Genomic DNA, 19,603 nt, shown 5'->3' with positions numbered 1-19,603 from the left:
CCCAGGCAGGAAAGAACATGCCATATACTATCTTAGCAAGAAGTTCACGGCTTATGAGGTTAAGTACACTCACCTGGAAAGGACATGTTGCACCCTAACTTGGGTGGCACAGAAATTGAAACATTATTTGTCATCCTACACTACTTACCTCATTTCACGCTTGAATCCATTGAAGTATATCTTTCAAAAGCCCTATGCCGATAGGAAAACTTGCGAAGTGGCAGATTTTGCTCACAGAATTTGACATCATCTATGTGACTCGGACTGCGATGAAAGCCCAAGCATTGGCCGATCATTTGGCCGAGAACCCGGTCGATGAAGAGTATGAGCCACTGAGGACTTATTTTTCCGATGAAGAGGTGATGCATATTGACGAGCTAGAACAGACCGAAAAACCAGGTTGGAAACTTTTCTTTGATGAGGCTGCTAACATGAAAGGAGTGGGAATAGGAGCCACTCTTATTTTTGAAATAGGGCATCACTATCCTGTTACAGCTCAGCTTCGTTTTCATTGTACCAACAATATGGCTGAATACGAAGCATTTATTTTGGGTTTAAGGCTAGCTGCAGACATGAATGTCCAGGAAGTCTTGGTCTTAGGAGACTCGGATCTTCTGGTACATCAAATTCAAGGAGAATGGGAAACACGCGATTTGAAGCTCATACCATACCGACAATGTTTGCATGATCTTTGTCAACGGTTTCGATCAGTGGAGTTTAGGCATATTCCAAGGGTCCATAATGAGGTCGTCAATGCTTTGGCTACCCTAGCGTCAATGTTGCACCATCCGGACAAAGCCTATGTCGATCCTTTGCACATTCAAGTACGAGATCAGCATGCTTACTGCAACATGATTGAAGAAGAACTTGATGGCGAACCATGGTTCCATGATATCAAGGAGTACATCAGAATGGGGATATATCCAGTGCAAGCCACGGGGGATCAAAAGAGAACAATTCGACGGTTGGCAAGTGGATTCTTCTTAAGTGGAGGAGTTTTGTATAAAAGAACACCAGACCTTGGATTGTTAAGATGCATAGATGCTAGACAAGCTACGGCTGTCATGTCCGAAGTACATTCAGGAGTCTGCGGACCACATATGAGCGGATATGTGCTGGCAAAGAAAATTCTCCGAGCAGGTTATTATTGGCTCACCATGGAGCGAGATTGTATCAGTTTTGTGCGCAAATGTCATCAGTGCCAGATACACGAAGATTTGATTCATTCTCCACCATCGGAATTGCACACGATGTCGGCACAATGGCCCTTCGTTGCTTGGGGCATGGATATCATTGGACCAATTGAGCCAGCAGCATCCAATGGGCATAGATTCATTCTGGTAGCCATTGATTATTTCACCAAGTGGGTTGAGGTCAAAACTTTCAAGTCTGTAACCAAGAAAGTAGTGGTCGATTTTGTTCACTTAAATATCATCTGTCGATTTGGAATCCCAAAGGTGATCATCATGGATTATGGTGCTAATCTTAACAGCAATTTGATAAAAGAAGTATGTCAACAGTTTAAGATTGCACACCGCAATTCCACTCCATATCGTCCCAAGGCGAATGGAGCAGTTGAGGCAGCCAACAAAAACATAAAGAAGATACTTCGGAAAATGGTAGAAGGTTCCAGGCAATGGCATGAAAAATTACCATTTGCGTTGCTAGGTTATCGCACTACTATCCGTACTTCAGTAGGTGCAACCCCTTATTTGTTGGTATATGGAACTGAAGCAGTGATACCTGCGGAAGTTGAAATCCCGTCCCATCGGATTGTCGCTGAGGCTGAGATTGATAATGATGAGTAGATCAAAACCCGTTTGGAGCAGTTGAGCTTGATTGATGAAAAACGATTGGCAGCAGTGTGTCATGGACAGTTGTATCAAAAGAGAATGGCAAGAGCATACAATAAAAAAGTGCGTCCCCAGAAGTTTGAAGTGGGCCAGCAAGTGCTGAAACGCATCCTTCCACATCAGGCTGGGGCAAAAGGCAAGTTCGACCCGAATTGGCAAGGGTCATTCATTGTAACCAGAGTATTGTCCAATGGTGTTTTATGTTTAACAGATATCGAAGAAAAATGCATAGACATGACTATCAATTCTGATGCAATAAAAAGATATTATGTATGATTTCTTTGTTATAATTATTGATTGTTTGTATTTGGCATTATTTCGAAGATTGAAATGATGAAGGCAATTTGTTCTGCTATCTAAACACTTTACCCTTTGTTTCCCCTTTCTGAGCCTTATTTATTTCTTTCATACCCCTCTTTTGGAATCAATCACGAAAAAGAAAGAAAATAAAAAGGGAAAAGAAAAGAAGTGAAAAGTATAACAACAAGGAAATTCAGGTGTGAACTACGTTTGACCTGATTCCTATTAAGGATACGTAGGCAGCTTTACGGTTCAGTCATAGTAAAATAAAAGTCAAAAGATCCCCAAGCAAGAAACTGGGGCAGAGGTTGTATTTGTAATAAGAAATGTGATTCCAAAAGTTGTAATTTTAAACCCATGTCAAATTGTTTTGAGCCTTTGATACCCTTTCTTTCTAACCCCATCCAAAAGCCCACATTACGGTCCAAAGAAAGACCTTCCGATCAGTTTTCGAGAGATGCCAAGTCGATCAAATAGAGGTGATTCATATCAGGGTAACACTCTGGTCCAAGCAGGGAAAGTAATGAAAATGAGAGAGTCTTATTAGTGAAAACCCTCACGGGCACCATGAGGCAACGAAAGCTGAGAGAAAATAAAAATGAGAGAGTCTTATTGGTGAAAACCTTCACGAGCACCATCAGGCGACAAAGAATTGAGGAATCAACAAATGAGAGAGGTTTGTCGGTGAAAACCCTTCAGGGCACTGCAAGTCGAACAAGATCCGTAAAGTTGGTGAAAAGTAAATTGGGTTGTGGAACATCTTGGAGCACAAAGTAAAACAATTGGAAAAGAGATTGGTTAAATAGACTAGGCCGATTAATCCAAAATGCATACCATGATCATTGGTGCCAGTGACTCCACTCAGATAAGTTCCTTTTTCCTATCTCCAATAGTCATCCAAATTCGAATTTTCTTGTTTATTCTTAATTCCCAAAATCATTGCATTTCATTGCTGTTAATTTTTCCAAGTTTAGCCTTGTTTCAATAAATAAGAAGGAATATCAAAGCTTACTACTAGTTTCGAAATTGCAAAAAGCAAAATGCGGCTAGAACATGCCAGATATGATATGATGAAAAGTGGGACATATGGTGTAAGCAAAAGTTAAATCGGTGGAATGGTTCAGTAATGTCGTGGGAGATATACGAGTTCAGACAGAAAGGTCAGAAATGGAGGACAACAGTTGGGGATCCTGCAGTTAAGGATCAGTCAGAAGGTCAAAACAATCCTTCGACCATGTTCAAGGCAGTCGAAATGAAGCAGAGCCTAGCAAAGAGAAAACCACCCCCAGCAAGAATGCCACAACTAACCGCCACGTTTAAACTGACAAGATTTTCTTTGATTTGAAACAGGGGCAAAGATGACATTTGTTTCAGGAAACACCCTGTAAGGAAGACAAGTACCATGCAGGTTTAATCGCAGAATTCTCAGGACCCTCCTGGAAAATGGGACTTAGTTTAAAATTCAAAATATACGACTGAGTAGCAAGATCTGGCATAAATGTACCCCAAAAGAATATAAGTTGGTTTCAAAATTTTCATTTTGGAGATAGAATTTAGTTAGGAGTTGTCAGGACCCTCCTGGAAAATAGGACCTAATTTAAAATTTAAAACAGTCATGAGTAGTAAAATCTAGCATAAATGTATACCAAGGAATAAGATAGTTTTAAAGTTCGCATGTTTAAGATATGATTCAATTAGGAGTTTTCAGGACCCTCCTGGATAATGGAACCTAGCTTTGGGATCTCCATTAGATAATAAGGTTTAGCATAAGTTCTTGTTGTAGGGTAATATAATTTAGCCGTAGAATTGTCACTCTTAAGATAAGACTTGATTTAAGAGTTGTTAGGGCCCGCCTGGATAATGGGACGTAGTTTAAAACTAGTTTGGATAACAAGATTTAGCATAAGAGATACCCTTCAGTAGATATAATTTAGCTCTAAAATTGTCGTTTAATTAAGAATTGTCAGGACCCTCCTGGATAATGGAGAGTAGTTTAAGACCTCCTTAGATAACAAAATATAGCTTAGATTTAAAATCGTTGTTTAGTTAAGAGTTGTCAGGACCCCCCTGGATAATGGGACCTAGCTTTCAAATTCTTAGTAATATTTGGTGATGTGATTCAGTTTAAACTCACAGATGCGCCCAGTTACCAAACTGGGGCAGAAAATTTTCTTTTGTTTTGTCTATTTTTGTTGAAGTCAGGTGCCCATCTGAAGAATAGGGAGAACAACACGGATATCAAAGATAAGAGCGTGACCAAGTACTAGCAATCAGGCATCCACCTGGAGAACAAGGAACAACAGTCGAAGTATCAGCAATCAGGCGTCCACCTGGAGAACAAGGAACAACAGTTCGAGTTTCTGCAATCAGGAGCCCACCTGGAGAACAAGGAAAAACAAATCAGGTTTCAAGGAAGATTGGCACAAGTATTGGTAATCAGGCGCCCACCTGGAGGAACGAGGGAGAACAAGTCAAAGAAAAGCAGTTTCAAGAAGAAGATGGACCAAGTTTCAGAAATCAGGCGTCCACCTAGAGAACAAGGAAAGACGGTTGAAATTTCAGCAGTCAGGAGCCCACTTGGAGAACAAGGGAATACATTCGAGTTTTAGCAGTCAGGAGCCCACCTGGAGAGCAAGGGAATACATTTCGAGTTCAGCAATCAGGAACCTACCTGGAGAACAAGAGAATACATTTCAAGTTTCAGCAGTCAGGAGCCCACCTGTAGAACCAGGGAATACATTTGAGTTTTAACAGTCAGGAGCCCACCTGGAGAGCAAGGGAATACAATTCCATTTTTTGGCAATCAGGCGCCCACCTGGAGAGCAAAGGGAATACAATTCAAGTTTTGACAATCAGGCGCCCACCTGGAGAGCAAGGGAATACAATTCAAATATTGGTAATCAGGAGCCCACCTGAAGAACGAAGGGAAGCAGCAAGTGAAGTGTTAGTAATCAGGAGCCCACCTGAAGAACGAAAGGAAGCAGTTCAAGTTTCGAGGAAAAGCAGTGCAAGTATTGGCAATCAGGAGCCCACCTGGAGAACGAAGGGAAGCAGCAAGGTTCAAAGGAGTTCAGCAATCAGGAAACCACCTGAAAAACGAAGGGAAGCAGTTCAAGTTTCGAGGAAAAGCAGCGCAAGTGTTGGTAATCAGGAGCCCGCCTGGAGAATGAAGGGAAGCAGTAAGGTTCAAAGGAAGACAACAATCAGGAGCCCACTTGAAGAACAAAGGGAAAGCATCTCAGAATGCAATTCAAGTCAGCAACAAAGGAATCTCACTTAGAGAGTACAAGTCAGCAGGGCAGCAGAAACTGCAAGTTCAAGATATAGATAGGATTCTTGTAATTCGTATATCATAGTTTAGTCTGGCTTCTTTTATTTTGTCACGGTGTAATAAGGAGTTCAGTAAGCAGAAACATCAGCAATAGCAGCAAAATCACAGCTCTTCGATAGTACCAGCTACCAAAACTTCTTGAACTACACGCAACCTGATCCCCCTATAACCCGGGATATGTAGGTTGTCCAAAACCAAGACTCGATTGCACCCTTTCTCTTTTCTCTTATCCTTATTTCTTCCCTTTTGAATAAAAATATGTTCAAAAATTAATCACATGGCTCAGCTTAACTTTGCTTGAAAACTCTTCATGTTTCCAAACAAAGAGGGCAGCTGTGAGCACCTAATTTTTGATAATATTTTATTTTTTATCACTTCTTCTATGTAAATATTTTAGGGGTTTTAACCTACAATTTTTAGCTTTGTTACACTTTTTATTATAGGGTAAAAATACAAAATTTTAAAGGTGAATTATTACTATTACTATTATTTTATTTTTATTTTTATTTTAAAATAATAAAAAAATTCCGAAAAAATATTAATTTTTTTTAAAATTTTCAGGAGTTATTTAAAAAATAATAAGAAGGGAAGTATTGAATAAAAAAATAAAAGTAAAAGTAGGTGGAATTCTCTTTTAAAAAGTAAAAGAAAGTAGAAAATTAACAAAATAAAAGTAAAATTTTGTGGAAATATTTAAAAAATAAAAAGTAAAAGAAAATTGGAATTAAAAAACAAATATAAAGGTATCTAAAAATTAAAAAAATTTAAAGTAAAAGAAAGTAGCACTTTTAAAAGAAAAGCAAAAGAAAGTGGATTATTTTTTTAAGAAAAGTTAAATAAGTGGAATTCTCTTTTAAAAAGTAAAAAAGTGGGATTTTAAATAAGATAAAAGTAATTAAAGTTGGAATTTAAAAAATAAAAGTAAAGAAATGTGGGATTTCTTTTTATAAAAAAAAATAAAAGCAATTTGTAAGTGGGATTTCTTTTAATTAAAAAATAATAAAATAATAAAATATTTTAAAAAAAAAATCTGAAAAATCTCGAAATTTTTACTATAAATAGAAGAGAAAATTTGAGAAGAAAAAAAAAAAGAGAGGGGGAGGAGAGAAATTTAGGTAGAAAATTTTCATTAAATGTTTCTTTCAATATTTTGATCCTTGAATCTTGGGTTTGAAGAAGAGTTGATAGAGATTTTGTTGTTGCTGCTGTATTGACTCTACAACTTTCAGATTTTATTTATTTGAATTCACTCTCTTGTATGTATGTAATTCAAGATCTTGAGTTAAAAAATGTTGGAGCATCTTTATTGAAGCAGAAGCAAATTGATTTGGTTCTTTTGATAAAGTTTCTTTCGTATTTAATCTGTTCGCATGAATGATGTTTCTTTGATTAAGTGAATTGAGATTTGCAAATGCTAACGTTATTTTAGTATGTTCATGACTCTGTCTCGTTTTCTTTTTCTTTTTTTTTACTTTTTTTTATTTTTCTTGGCTCATGACTTGTAACCAGCAGGTATTGTTTTGTTTACATTTAGATTTCATGCTCATGTAGCATCATATTCATATTTTGAAATTTAAAGAAGTATGTGAAGTTGAACAATTTGTCAACATTAAGATGTAAAAAAAAATTGCGTTAGTGGAAGGATCTTATCTTCAGTTTATGTTATTGGCTGCATATTTTCTTAAATTAACCATGTGAAGATTCAACTTCCTCTGCTTCAAAATGGTACTGTAGAAGTTATAGTGGTGATACTACAACTTTCTCTTTAGCATAGTGTTAAATAAATTAATTACTTTAAGTGTTCTTTGTTATAATCAAGTTTAAAATGCATTTTTGTATGTCCATGTTTATTTTGTTCCTTCTAGTTCATCCGAATAGTTCTCAACATGGTTTTTTTTTTTGGGTGCTCATATGGTCATTTAAGATTCATTATTTTGTTATAATTTTGTTAGTTTTTTTCTAGAATTTGAAAACGAAAGTCGGTCTTTTGAAGATGATATGGAGATGAACCCAAAGCTTGCACCTATATTTTGTTATTTTTATATAAATGCCAACTCCACCTTTCTGAATTGTAGTATGCTATAACAAAAGGCTCCAGTGATATACATGCAGCTAACCCATTTCTTTAGGCCTTTTGTACTTATCAATTTATACCACTCCATCCATAATAAAACATCAAAACTCATGGCCCTCATTTAATTAATTTTAAATCCTTAGAATTCGAGGCATGCCATTTAGCGAATTTTCTATGGCCCTCGCAAAGTTGAAAAATGCGTAGTTGCTTTAGGCGCGTAATTTGAAATTACCTTCCTAAACTCGGTTGTGCATTTCATGTGACCCAAATCCAAATCCCAACAACGTTAGATAAAATATGTCGTGGACCGCGGGTGCATTTATGTGACGCGGTTCAAGACATATTTTAAATGACGTTGCAATCTTCCTAAAAATGAATAAGAGCGGTTAATAAGTTAAAATTGAACCATAGGCTAAAACATGTGTTAAAATCAGATAATAGGCCAATTATAACAGTTGAGCGACCGTGCTAGAACCACGGAACCCGGGAATGCCTAACACCTTCTCCCGGGTTAACAGAATTCCTTACCCGGATTTCTGTGTTCGCGGACTGTAAAACAGAGTCAATCTTTTCCTCGATTCGGGATTTGAACCGGTGACTTGGGATACCATAAATTATCCCAAGTGGAGACTCTAAATTTTTAATAATAAATTAATCCCGTTTCGATTGTCACTTTAAGTTGGAAAAAAACTCCCTTATACCCTTTCCGGGGTGTAGGAAAAAATGAGGTATGACAACAATGTCCTTCATGTTCCCGATATTAGGAAGAATTCAGTCTCTGTTAGACTTCTTGTTAAAAATGGTTTTAAGTGTGTTTTTGTTTCCGATAAGGTTGTAATAAGTAAGAACGAAATGTTTGTAGGAAAATGTTACCTCTCTGAGGGTTTTTTCAAGCTGAATGTAATGGTAGTTGAGAATAATAATAAAATTTCTTCCTCGTCTTACTTACTTGAGTCAAATGAATTATGGCATATACGTTTGGGTCATGTCAATTATAAAATCTCTAGAAAAATGATTAACTTGGAAGTATTGCCTAAATTTGAATGCGACAAATCAAAATGTCAAGTATATGTGGAATCTAAGTATGTTACACATCCTTATAAGTAGTTGAAAGGAATTCAGATCCTTTAGACTTAATTCACACATATATTTACGATATGAAGTCAATACCATCTCGTGATGGAAAAAAGTATTTCATAACTTTTATTGACGATAGTACTCGATATTGCTATGTTTACTTACTTAACAATAAAGATAAAGTAATAAACGCATTCAAGCAATACAAAAAAGATGTTGAAACGCAACTTAACAAGAAAATCAAAATAATAAGAAGTGATAGGGTTGGTGAGTATGAATCTCCTTTTGAACACATATGTTTAGAATATGAAATTATTCATCAAACAATGGCCCTTACACGCCCCAATCTAATGGGAATTGCAGAAAGAAAGAATCGTTCATTAAAGGAGATGATGAACGTATTGTTGTTAAGTTCTGGTTTGCCACAGAACTTGTGGGGGGGAAGCCGTTCTTACGGCTAACCGTATATTAAATCGAGTACCCCATAGCAAAACACAATTCATTCCATATGAAAAATAAAAAGGAAGGAAGCCCAACTTGAATTATTTTAAAGTGTGGGGGTGTTTGGTAAAAGTGAAAGTTCCTAAATCCAAAAGGGTAAAAATAGGACCGGAAACCGTTGATTGTGTTTTCATAGGATATGCGACCAATAGTAAAGCATATCGATTTCTGATTCATAAATCAAAAAATCCCGATATTCATAATAATATGGTTATAGAATCAGATAATGTTGAGTTCTTTAAAAATATATATTCGTATAAAAAGAAATGCGAGTTGATCTGTGAAGGATCTAAACGACCTCGGGAAGAAACAAATAAAAGTACATTTAATCAGGAGGATCCAAGACGTAGTAAATATCAAAGAATGTCTACTTCATTTGGACAAAATTTTGTGATTTTCTTATTGGAGAATGAGCCTCGAACATTTAAAGAAGCTATGTCTTCTTCGGAATCATTATTTTGGAAGGAGATAGTCAGTAGTGAAATAGAATCCATATTGAACAACCATACATGAGAATTGGTTGATCTTCCTCCTGAAAATAAACCTTTGGGTTTTAAATGGTTTTTTAAGAGAAAATTGAATGATGATGTCACTATTGATAAATTTAAGGCAAGATTTGTAGTCAAAGGGTATAGACAACTAGAAGGTCTTGAATACTTTGATACATACTCTCCAGTTACAAGAATTACGTCCATACGAATGTTAGTGGCATTAGTTGCGGCGTATGGTCTTGAAATTCACCAAATGGACATTAAGGCAGCCTTCTTGAATGGAGATTTGGAGGAATAAATCTACATGGAACAACCTGAAGAGTTTGTGGTTACAGGTAAAGAAAAGAAGCTCTGTAGACTTGTTAAGTCCCTTTACGGACTAAAACAAGCACCCAAACAATGGCAAGCGAAATTTGACCAAACAATGTTGTCAAATGGTTTTAAGATAAATGAATGTGATAAATGTGTGTACATTAAAAATGTTCCAAATCACATAGTCATTTTTTGCTTATATGTGGATGATATGCTGATAATGAGTAATGACATTGCCAATATAAATGCTACTAAGCGTATGCTAACTAGCAAGTTTGATATAAATGACTTGGGAGTTGCTGATTTAATTCTACGGATTAAGATCCATAAGACTCCTCAAGGTCTGGCATTGTCACAATCTCATTATATTAAGGCAGTACGGAAAATATTCAAGCACTTAGGGTTTAAAGTTGCAAAGACTCCAATTGACGTGAATCTTGCATTAGCAAAGAACAAAGGCCAAAACATATCACAATTGGATTATGCTCGTGCGTTGGGAATCCTAATGTATATCATAAATTGTACACGACCAGATATAGCTTGCGCTATAAGTAAATTGAGTCGATACACGAGCAATCCAGGTCAATCTCATTGGATGGTAATGAAATGAGTTTTGGGATATTTAGAACATACCTAGGGCTTTGTTTTGCACTACAATAAATATTATGCGGTGATTGAGGGATACTGTGATGCAAATTGGATCACCGGTTCAGTTGATTCAAAATCCACAAGTGGATATGTATTCATTATTGGTGAAGGAGTGGTATCTTGGAAGTCGTCCAAACAAACTTGTATTGCCCGCTCTACAATGGAGACTGAATTCATAGCCTTAGATAAAGCCGGTGAAGAAGCTGAATGGCTCCGGAATTTCTTGGAAGACATTCCATTTTGGCCCAAACCGTTGGCACCAATATGCATACATTGTGATAGTCAAGCGGCAAGTGGAAGGGCTGTGAGCGTTATGTATAACGGTAAATCTCGTCATATACGATGAAGACATAAAACCGTTAGGTAATTACTCTCTAGAGGAATTATCATCAAGGGGAATAAGATTGTGGCCGAGAACAAGTCATTATGGCGGTAACTTTACCTAGAAGACTAGAGATCCCAAGATCTGGTTCAAGGAGATCTAACAAAGTCATTAATGACGGTTCAACATTGTCAACTAAAATTTTGGTCCATTCTCGTGATGAGACAATGTTCAGTACCAAGGATAAAGCATTAAGGTTTTTTAATGATTTCTAAATTTGATACGGGATATATCAAATAGTGTATCTACGGGATGACACGTTTAGGAATTACCTATATAAGTGTGAAGTGTTAGCCGCTTCAGGAGAACTTTGTAAGTCTAGTTCTCTACACACTTATGAAACCAGGCGTTGTTCATGGCTGAAACGAACACAACAATGAGAATCAAAGATGGTTAAGAGTTGGTTTTGTGACTTATGGTTGTCTAGGTATACACCAAAGTTCGACGGTTCAAAGATATCAAATCTACCGATTGACCGAGTATGTCCGACATAAGTTCACTACGGAAAGTTCAAAGAAAAACCTACTTATCCAGATGCAATTAATCCTTGCTTGCGAATCACATAATTTTTCATGTATATTTCCGTGATATAGCCATTCCCCATTCATGTGGGGGATTGTTGGAGTTTTAAGTATATTAAATGCTTAAAAGATGGTGAATGGGAAATGGAGGGAAATGCAATTTTTAAGTGAAATTTTAAGTCCCCCCCTCCCGATGAAGGAATTTTTTTTTAATGGGTATATAACCAATTGCTCTTCTTCTAGCACTTAAATAGTTGAGAAGAAGGCAAGCCTCGTGCCGCCATCGTCGTCCCTCACTCGGCTCGGCTTAGGCTTCAGCTTCGGCTTTGAATTCGGGTTCGGGTTTGGTCAAATGATAGATTGATTGATTAATTTTTTGTACCAAATTTATTTGTTAATAGTAAATATTAACAGAAATGTTATTAAATATCAGTTTTAATAATAAAATATTAATTCCAAAAATATTAATATTAAAATCCAAACGTTTCCAATTTTTCGCTTTCTGTTTTTGTAACAAAAAATTAACTACGCTCTTCAATTTTCGTTTTTTCCCCCTCTTTATTGTTGAGTAAATAGCCATTTATGTTATGGCCGTTTTGCATAAACAGTTATTCTGAAGAGTTGTACCTCTTCAGATTTCAGCCCAACTTTGGCTATAAATACAAGTCTATTCTCTCAGAATTTGCATACGATTTTCTGAGTTTCTCCTACCTCTTCTGCATTGTTTTAACTTTAAAGAAAGTAATAGTAATTGTGATTTGCTACCGAATTTTGTGTTCGCTGAAACACTGAGGTATGAAGTACCACCACACCAGTGTGTAATTCGTTCTATTCTGGGAGAAAATAATCCATAACCTTGGGTACTAAGAAGTGATTAAATTCCTTAAGGAAACACTGTGAATTTAATGGGCTCAGATTAATTTTTGTTTCGTTTATATTTCTATTTATATTATTTTATATTTTTCAGAATTACTTTACAAAAACAGATTACTAACGGTATCCATCTAAATTGAAATGGAGGAAGTATTATATTATTACATCTACAGTCCAACCACCAATTAATTCATTGACCCGATCGACAAGGAAGGTAATAGGTATGGTGCGTTGTGTTGTATCATATTGGAAAAGCAACTTGTCTTTGAACACACAAACTTCAAATTACAACTGACAAAGGGAATGATTGTGCTTTTTTCTGCTGATTTGATTGACGTTCTTTCGCATTGAGAAGCGCAAGAAATAACTACACCCCCCTCTCATTAATCAGACATGGCAGATTTTATGAACCCAAAGATAGAAACAGATGTGAAAGTTCACAATTATTACTTACCTTCCCTCGCCCTTTCACCCACTAATCACTCGCTCCATTCCTATATCCTCGTCATACACCTTTTCCAATTAAAAAAAAAACAACAAATTCAAGGAAATTTTACAAGTGGAGTCCGGGACGATAGTTTGTACGCAGAACTTATCCTACCTTATGAAAAAAAAGAAACTGTTTTCGAAAAATTATCGGCTCAAAACGGTAAAAATGAAACAATAAAGAAACAATAACAACAACAAGGTAATAAGACTCGCCTTCTCCTTTTTATTCTACTTAATTCATTTGAGATTATAATAACAGAACTTTAATATGTAAACTGAGTAAATAAGTAGGGAGTATTATTTGTAATTATACTTTTATTGGTTAATATTTTATTTATTTATTGGACAAAAAATTAAATATATATGGTATGCTATAAAATATATGTTGATTTTATACGGGATAAATTTTATTTTTAATTTTAACTTTAATTTGTTACACGACTTTAGAAAAGGAACTTTAAAGGACATTTTTCCAATTTAATGTTTATCACGAGGTTAGTGATGGGGAATTACATAAAAGATGATACAAAAATAATATTATAATTGTGGTATAACTGTAAGATTTGCTTATGAGATTTTTTCCTTCCTATACCATATATGAAATTTTATTACCAAATATGTGCATAGTTTTTAATTTACCCGCTATGTTCACAATTTTTCTACAATTATTATATCATTCATTAAATACTAATTATTAGTAGCCGAATCTTCCTAGTTAGGCGCGCTACAAATCAGGAACAGAATATTCTAATTGATTTAGCGACCTTCAGATCAAAATTGAAACGCAAATCCTATATCTTTAATTTAAAATCAAATTACATAGACTCTTTTCTGCAAAAACTCCGTTCTTCGATATTTTTCCTTAAGCCACAAATCAAAAAAAGACAAAATCGTCAACAAATTTGAATCAAATTGTAGAAATCAGTTCTGCAAAAAGCTCAGTTCGTCGACATTCTCTCTACATCTCTCTCTATTTCTCAATCGCAAAATTCAGTAATACAAAACAAATAAAAAGACAACAGCAATTCCACCATTGACAGCCATTAAAAAGCTTGAAAGCTTTGAATTCAAATTTGAGTTTTCAAAAATCATTATTTGTTCGGATTGGGTGTTGTTGAAAATAATCAGGAATATGGTTTGGAGTTTATATCTCAATTTTTAGGGGTTTTGGTGAAGATTAGACTTGGTTTTGACTGAATTTCAGATGGAAACTCGAAGAAGAAGACATATTGCAGAAATTGTAGATAAATTATAGATTATTTGTATTCTGATTGTAGATGCTTTATTTTCTGTTTTCACAAATAAAAAAATGACTAAAACTTCTACAAATCTTCTGAAAAAACGCAATTATGTCAAAAATCCCAATTATGCTACAATTGAATAGGAATTGGGATATTAAAATTTAATGTACCCAGTTTGTAGATAATTTGTAGATTTTCAACATAGATTGTAGTTTAATTGTAGTATAAATGTTTTCTGTTTTCACAAATCAAAAACGACTAAAACTTCTATAAATCTTTTGCGAAAAATGCAATTATGTCGAAAATCCCAATTAAACTACAATCCAATAGGAATTGGGATATTAAAATTCAATATACCCAATTTGTAGATATTTTTTAGATGAATTGTACATTATTTGTATTTTGATTGTAGATGCATTGTTTTCTGTTTTCACAAATTCAAAACGACTAAAACTTCTACAAAATCTTCTGCAAAAAACACAATTATGTCGAAAATACCAATTAAGCTATAATTGAATGAGAATTAGAATATAAAAATTCAATGTACCCATTTTGTAGATAAATTGTAGATTATTTGTATTCTGATTGTATATGCTTTGTTTTCTGTTTTCACAAATCAAAAACGACTAAAACTTCTACAAATCTTCTACAAAAAACGCAATTATTTCGAAAATTCCATTTATGAGATTGGACGAATCTTTATAATTTAAGAAGAATAAATATTGAAATAACACATGGAGCTAAGTTAAAGCTTGTGACAACTTGTACATATAATGTGCAAAAATCTCCAATGCAAAAGAAGAGTGTCCAGCTAGTGGAAGCCTAGGAACAACAGATTTTGCAGATCTAAATGAATTTAACTAAAACATCCTTCAACTCCAACCTGAAAGAATTGCATTCTGGATATTCTACACAACTGAAACGTAAAGCAATGCTCATTCTGAAAGTCTAGGAATCAATTTATGAACTGATAAGCTACATAGATTTCAAAGAACCAAACGCCTAGTGAACAATTCTAATTTTATTATTAACAGACCATGTTACAACCTCATCCTTTTATGGAATTTCCTGATAAACAAATCAGCCACAGTATCGATCTCGTCTTCTAGTATGAAATTCTGTCCTTCTTTCTCTTTGAAATTCCTCACCATATCTATAGCTGATGCATTTGGATCACCTAAATATTCATCCTCTTCATCGAACAACGAATGTGTCAAATCCGGGTACTTATCATCATAATCATCACACTTTTTGCCGTTGCTCAATACTTTATGTTTAATAATAGTACATAAACGTGGGTGAGGGTGAGGGTTTGGGAGAGAGAAACGTGGGAGGGGTGGGATATACAGTACCTTGAATTAAGGAGGGATATACGCTGCATTAATTGTACCATTAAAATATACTATGGTATAGAATTGGTAATTTGGTATACTATATGTAATTATATCAAAGCTTAAACATTAAGGGTAATAAGGTTTCCTATATGGTATAGGAATATAAAAGTTCCTTTTCTTATGTTAATTTATTGGTGGCCCAATAAGATCAAGCCCATAATTAATATTTAACTGATGAGCAAATCTCATCCGTTCGATCGGTTACTTGATGGACGTACCAGATTAAATAAGAACCTGTATAAATTGGCCCTCTCCCCACCCATTAGGGTTACCGCATTTCATTCTCTCTTCCATCACTAAAGTCGGCGGTAACGAAAGCTAGGGCAAGGGGCGAGAAATCAATTTCAATTAACGCTTTCGCTTCAAGATAATGGATTCCGCTTCAGGTATGTTTTCTGTAACGATTTTATGTAAGATTATCATGTTCAAGGTCCTGGTATGCAATTAAAGTTTATGCTTACATGTGGTATCATGAGCCTGGATTGTTTGAACTCATAATCTTCGTAAAAGAAATTATATATCTCTAACTGTGTTGCTGGTACAAAAGTGTCATATTGTTAAAATTAGAACTTCACATAATTTAATGATATATGTGAGGTTTCTGTTCATGGACAAATCGTCTTATATGGATCATCAAATTAATCGGTTTCATCTCTGTATTTCACTCTTCGTGTCTTGTAAGCACCTTTGCTTGGTTTGAATAGATATTTGATGTTTAAATTAGAAAAAGATGATGAAGAGTGTGGATTACAGTTTAATTAGCAATAGACACTAAAGTTATTCCTTGTCTTAAGTTTCTGGCGGCTATGTGATTATATTTTCCTTAAGTTTCCTCTGACATCAAAATTAATAAGGCACCCATAAAGTAGTACTACACAATTAAGGATAATTGACCAATGAATAAGGTAAGTAATTAATATTTATACTGGGAATACAAACCTGTGGGATCAGATTACCCTAGAATCTCGTCACGGTACACAAAGGCTTTCAATATATTAATGAATTTCATTGGATAATTATGTTAAGTTGGATCACTTATGTTTGTTAAAATTTTGTCCGATCAAATTGCCTATATGTTTTAGTATTGTTAAGTTATTCTGGGCAATAAAGTATTTCTTGTTTCGGGCCATATGATGTATTTGGTTATTAAATTGATAAACTCATTTATTATTTTTATTTTATGTATGTGATTAATGTGTATATAGTTTGTTAGTCACCAAAGTGACCAAACTAGATTGTTTAAAGTATTCACATGCATAAAATCTTATGATCTCTATTTTGTGTGTGCACTTATGTTATATAGTTTGTTAGTCACCAAAGTGGCCAAACTAGTTTGTTTATGAAAATATGCATAAATAAAATTATAATTTAATGAAATGTCTATATTTAAAAAATTAGTGGATAAATTAATTTTTACTATTGCTAGAACTTAAGGATTTACCCAAAGGTGAATCAATTATTCTATGAATAGTGAATATGACGAGGTAAATTAATATTCTTAGTCAAATATATATTGTCTGTCTAAAGATGACATATATATTTGGTTAAAAATATTTAATTACCTATTAAAGACTAAATAGCATTTAAATTATGATAGTGTGTCATAGTATTTATCCAAAGGTGAATTGCGATATGCTTTAACTGTTTTGTTGAATCCATATTGATTTGTGATCATGTATTATCTATTTTGCAGCTATTCCTTTTCATTAGCTTGCTTCGTCTGTTACTGTATTCAACGGATTGAACTTCTCTAAATGGCGTGAACAAGTCCAGTTCCACTTAGGTGTGATGGATCTTGACTTGGCTCTGCTGAATGATAAGCCCGCTGCCATTACTGATTTGAGCAGTGCGGATAAGAAGTCTTTCCATAAAGCATGGGAACGCTCTAACATGCTAAGCGTTATGTTTATGCGAATGAATATTGCCAACAACATTAAGAGTACTATTCCACAAACAGAAAGTGCCAGGGAATACCTGAAGTTTGTGGAAGAACGTTTTCGTTTTGCTGATAAGTCTCTCGCTAGTACACTAATGGCTGAACTCACGACCATGAAGTTTGATGGGTCGCGTAGTATGCAAAACCATATCATCGAGATGACTAACATTGCAGCAAGACTTCAGACCTTGGGGATGAAAGTGGATGACTCCTTCTTGGTTCAGTTTATTCTGAACTCGTTACCTCCTGAGTATGGACCTTTTCAAATTAACTATAACACTATTAAGGATAAGTGGAATGTTAGTGAATTATCCAGTATGCTTACTCAGGAGGAGTCAAGACTTAATAAACATGGGAGTCATTCAATCAACCTCATGGGTCAAGGTGCTGGTAAAAGACTTAAAGTGAAGGCCAACAAGTTCAAGAAGAAGAAAGCACCTGCTAAAGCTCAATAGGATGCTAACAAGGAACATAAGGCAGATACGTGTCGTTTCTGTAATAAGGAACGACACTATCAGAAAGATTGCCTGAAACGTAAAACTTGGTTCGAAAAGAAAGGTACAATTAGTGCTTTTGTATGTTTCGAATCAAATTTAGTAGAAATTCCTAATAATACTTGGTGGCTTGATTCTGGTGCAACTGCTCATGTATCTACTACGTTGCAGGGATTCCTTATGATCCAAACTACAAATCCAAATAAGGATTTCTTGTTCATGGGAAATCGTATGAAAGCTCCAATTGAAGGCATAGGGACTTATCGTTTGATCATGGAGACTGGACGTCACCTTGATCTATTACAGACTCTTTATGTATCTTCAGTTTCTAGGAATTTGATTTCTCCTTCAAGACTTGATGTTTTTGGATTTGATTTAAAGTTTGGAAATGGATGTTTCAATTTATATAAAAATGCTATTTTTTATGGTTCTGGTTTTCTTAGTGATGGTTTATATAAATTGAAACTCGATATTGGTTTTTCTGAATCCCTTCTTAATGTTCAACATAATGTTGGAATTAAACGTAGTTCACTAGATGAAAGTTCTGCTTACTTGTGGCATAGACGTTTAGGTCATATATCCAAAGAAAGGTTAGAGAGATTAGTAAAGAATGAGATTCTTCCGAATCTAAATTTTACTGATCTTACTATATGTTTGGATTGCATTAAGGGAAAGCAAACCAAGCATAGTAAGAAAGGTGTCACAAGAAGCACCCAACTTCTTGAAATTATACACACCGACATTTGTGGACCCTTGGATGTTCCATCTTTTGGTGGAGAGAAATATTTTATCACTTTTATCGATGATTTTTCACGTTATGGATATATCTATTTGCTGAAAGAAAAATCTCAACCAGCAGATGCTCTCAAGGTGTTTGTTAATGAGGTTGAGAGGCAATTAGATAAAAAGGTGAAAATCATTAGGTCAGATAGAGGTGGTGAATATTATGGAAAATATAATGAGTCAGGACAATGTCCAGGTCCATTTGCAAAGTTCTTCGAGGAACGTGGCATATGTGCACAATATACTATGCCAGGAACACCTCAACAAAATGGTGTTGCAGAAAGGCGTAATCGAACACTTATGGATATGGTTCAGAGCATGATAAGTAATTCCTCATTACCCAAATCATTGTGGATGTATGCTCTTAAAACCGCTGTATATTTATTAAATAGGGTTCCTAGTAAGGCAGTTCTAAAGACCCCTTTTGAACTGTGGACAGGAAGAAACCTAGTTTAAGGCCCTTGCATGTTTGGGGTTGCCCAGCGGAAGCTAGAGCCTATAATCCACAAGAAAAGAAATTAAATTCTCGAACAGTAAGTGGTTACCTTATTGGTTACCCAGAGAAATCTAAAGGGTATGTGTTTTACTGTCCAAACCATAGTTCAAGAATTGTTGAAACCGGTAATACAAGATTCGTTGAGAATGGTGAGGTTAGTGGGAGTGTTAAAAAGCAAAGTGTGAAAATTAAAGAAGTGAGGGTCAATATTTTATTACCCAGAAATGTGCCTACTTCCACACAAATACCAAATATTGTTCCAGTTGTTGAAGAACACTTTCACAACACCGAGCAACATTTGGATGAAACACTTAATGAAGAAACTAACTCACAAATATCTGACACAAATGAACCACAAGAAATGCCATTAAGAAAATCTCAAAGAGTTAGAAAATCGGCTATTTCGG

The 19,603-nt window shown here is 35.0% G+C and overlaps 1 protein-coding gene across 1 annotated transcript; it reads left to right on the top strand.

Moving 5' to 3' along the window:
- Window positions 1-3,279: 3,279 nt before the first annotated feature.
- LOC142180898 (uncharacterized) lies at window positions 3,280-17,878 on the top strand. The gene is made up of 3 exons (XM_075253003.1): window positions 3,280-3,389; window positions 3,504-3,561; window positions 17,198-17,878. The coding sequence occupies exons 1-3, from the start codon at window positions 3,280-3,282 to the stop codon at window positions 17,876-17,878; spliced, it is 849 nt and encodes a 282-aa protein (XP_075109104.1).
- Window positions 17,879-19,603: the final 1,725 nt, after the last annotated feature.

This window comes from Nicotiana tabacum, chromosome 5, assembly GCF_000715075.1.
Source record: "Nicotiana tabacum cultivar K326 chromosome 5, ASM71507v2, whole genome shotgun sequence".
Taxonomy (NCBI): Eukaryota; Viridiplantae; Streptophyta; class Magnoliopsida; order Solanales; family Solanaceae; genus Nicotiana; species Nicotiana tabacum.
The sequence above is the reverse complement of the archived record's forward strand: the minus strand, read 5'-3'. Positions and strand labels throughout refer to the sequence as shown.

Excerpts from the sequence above, each read along its gene's own strand:
- LOC142180898 (XM_075253003.1), top strand. The coding sequence starts at position 3,280 with ATGTCGTGGGAGATATACGAGTTCAGACAGAAAGGTCAGAAATGGAGG. Across the intron at positions 3,390-3,503 it reads CAAAACAATCCTTCGACCAT|GGGCAAAGATGACATTTGTT; the intron begins GTTCAAGGCAGT and ends GATTTGAAACAG. Across the intron at positions 3,562-17,197 it reads GGAAGACAAGTACCATGCAG|CTTGCTTCGTCTGTTACTGT; the intron begins GTTTAATCGCAG and ends CCTTTTCATTAG.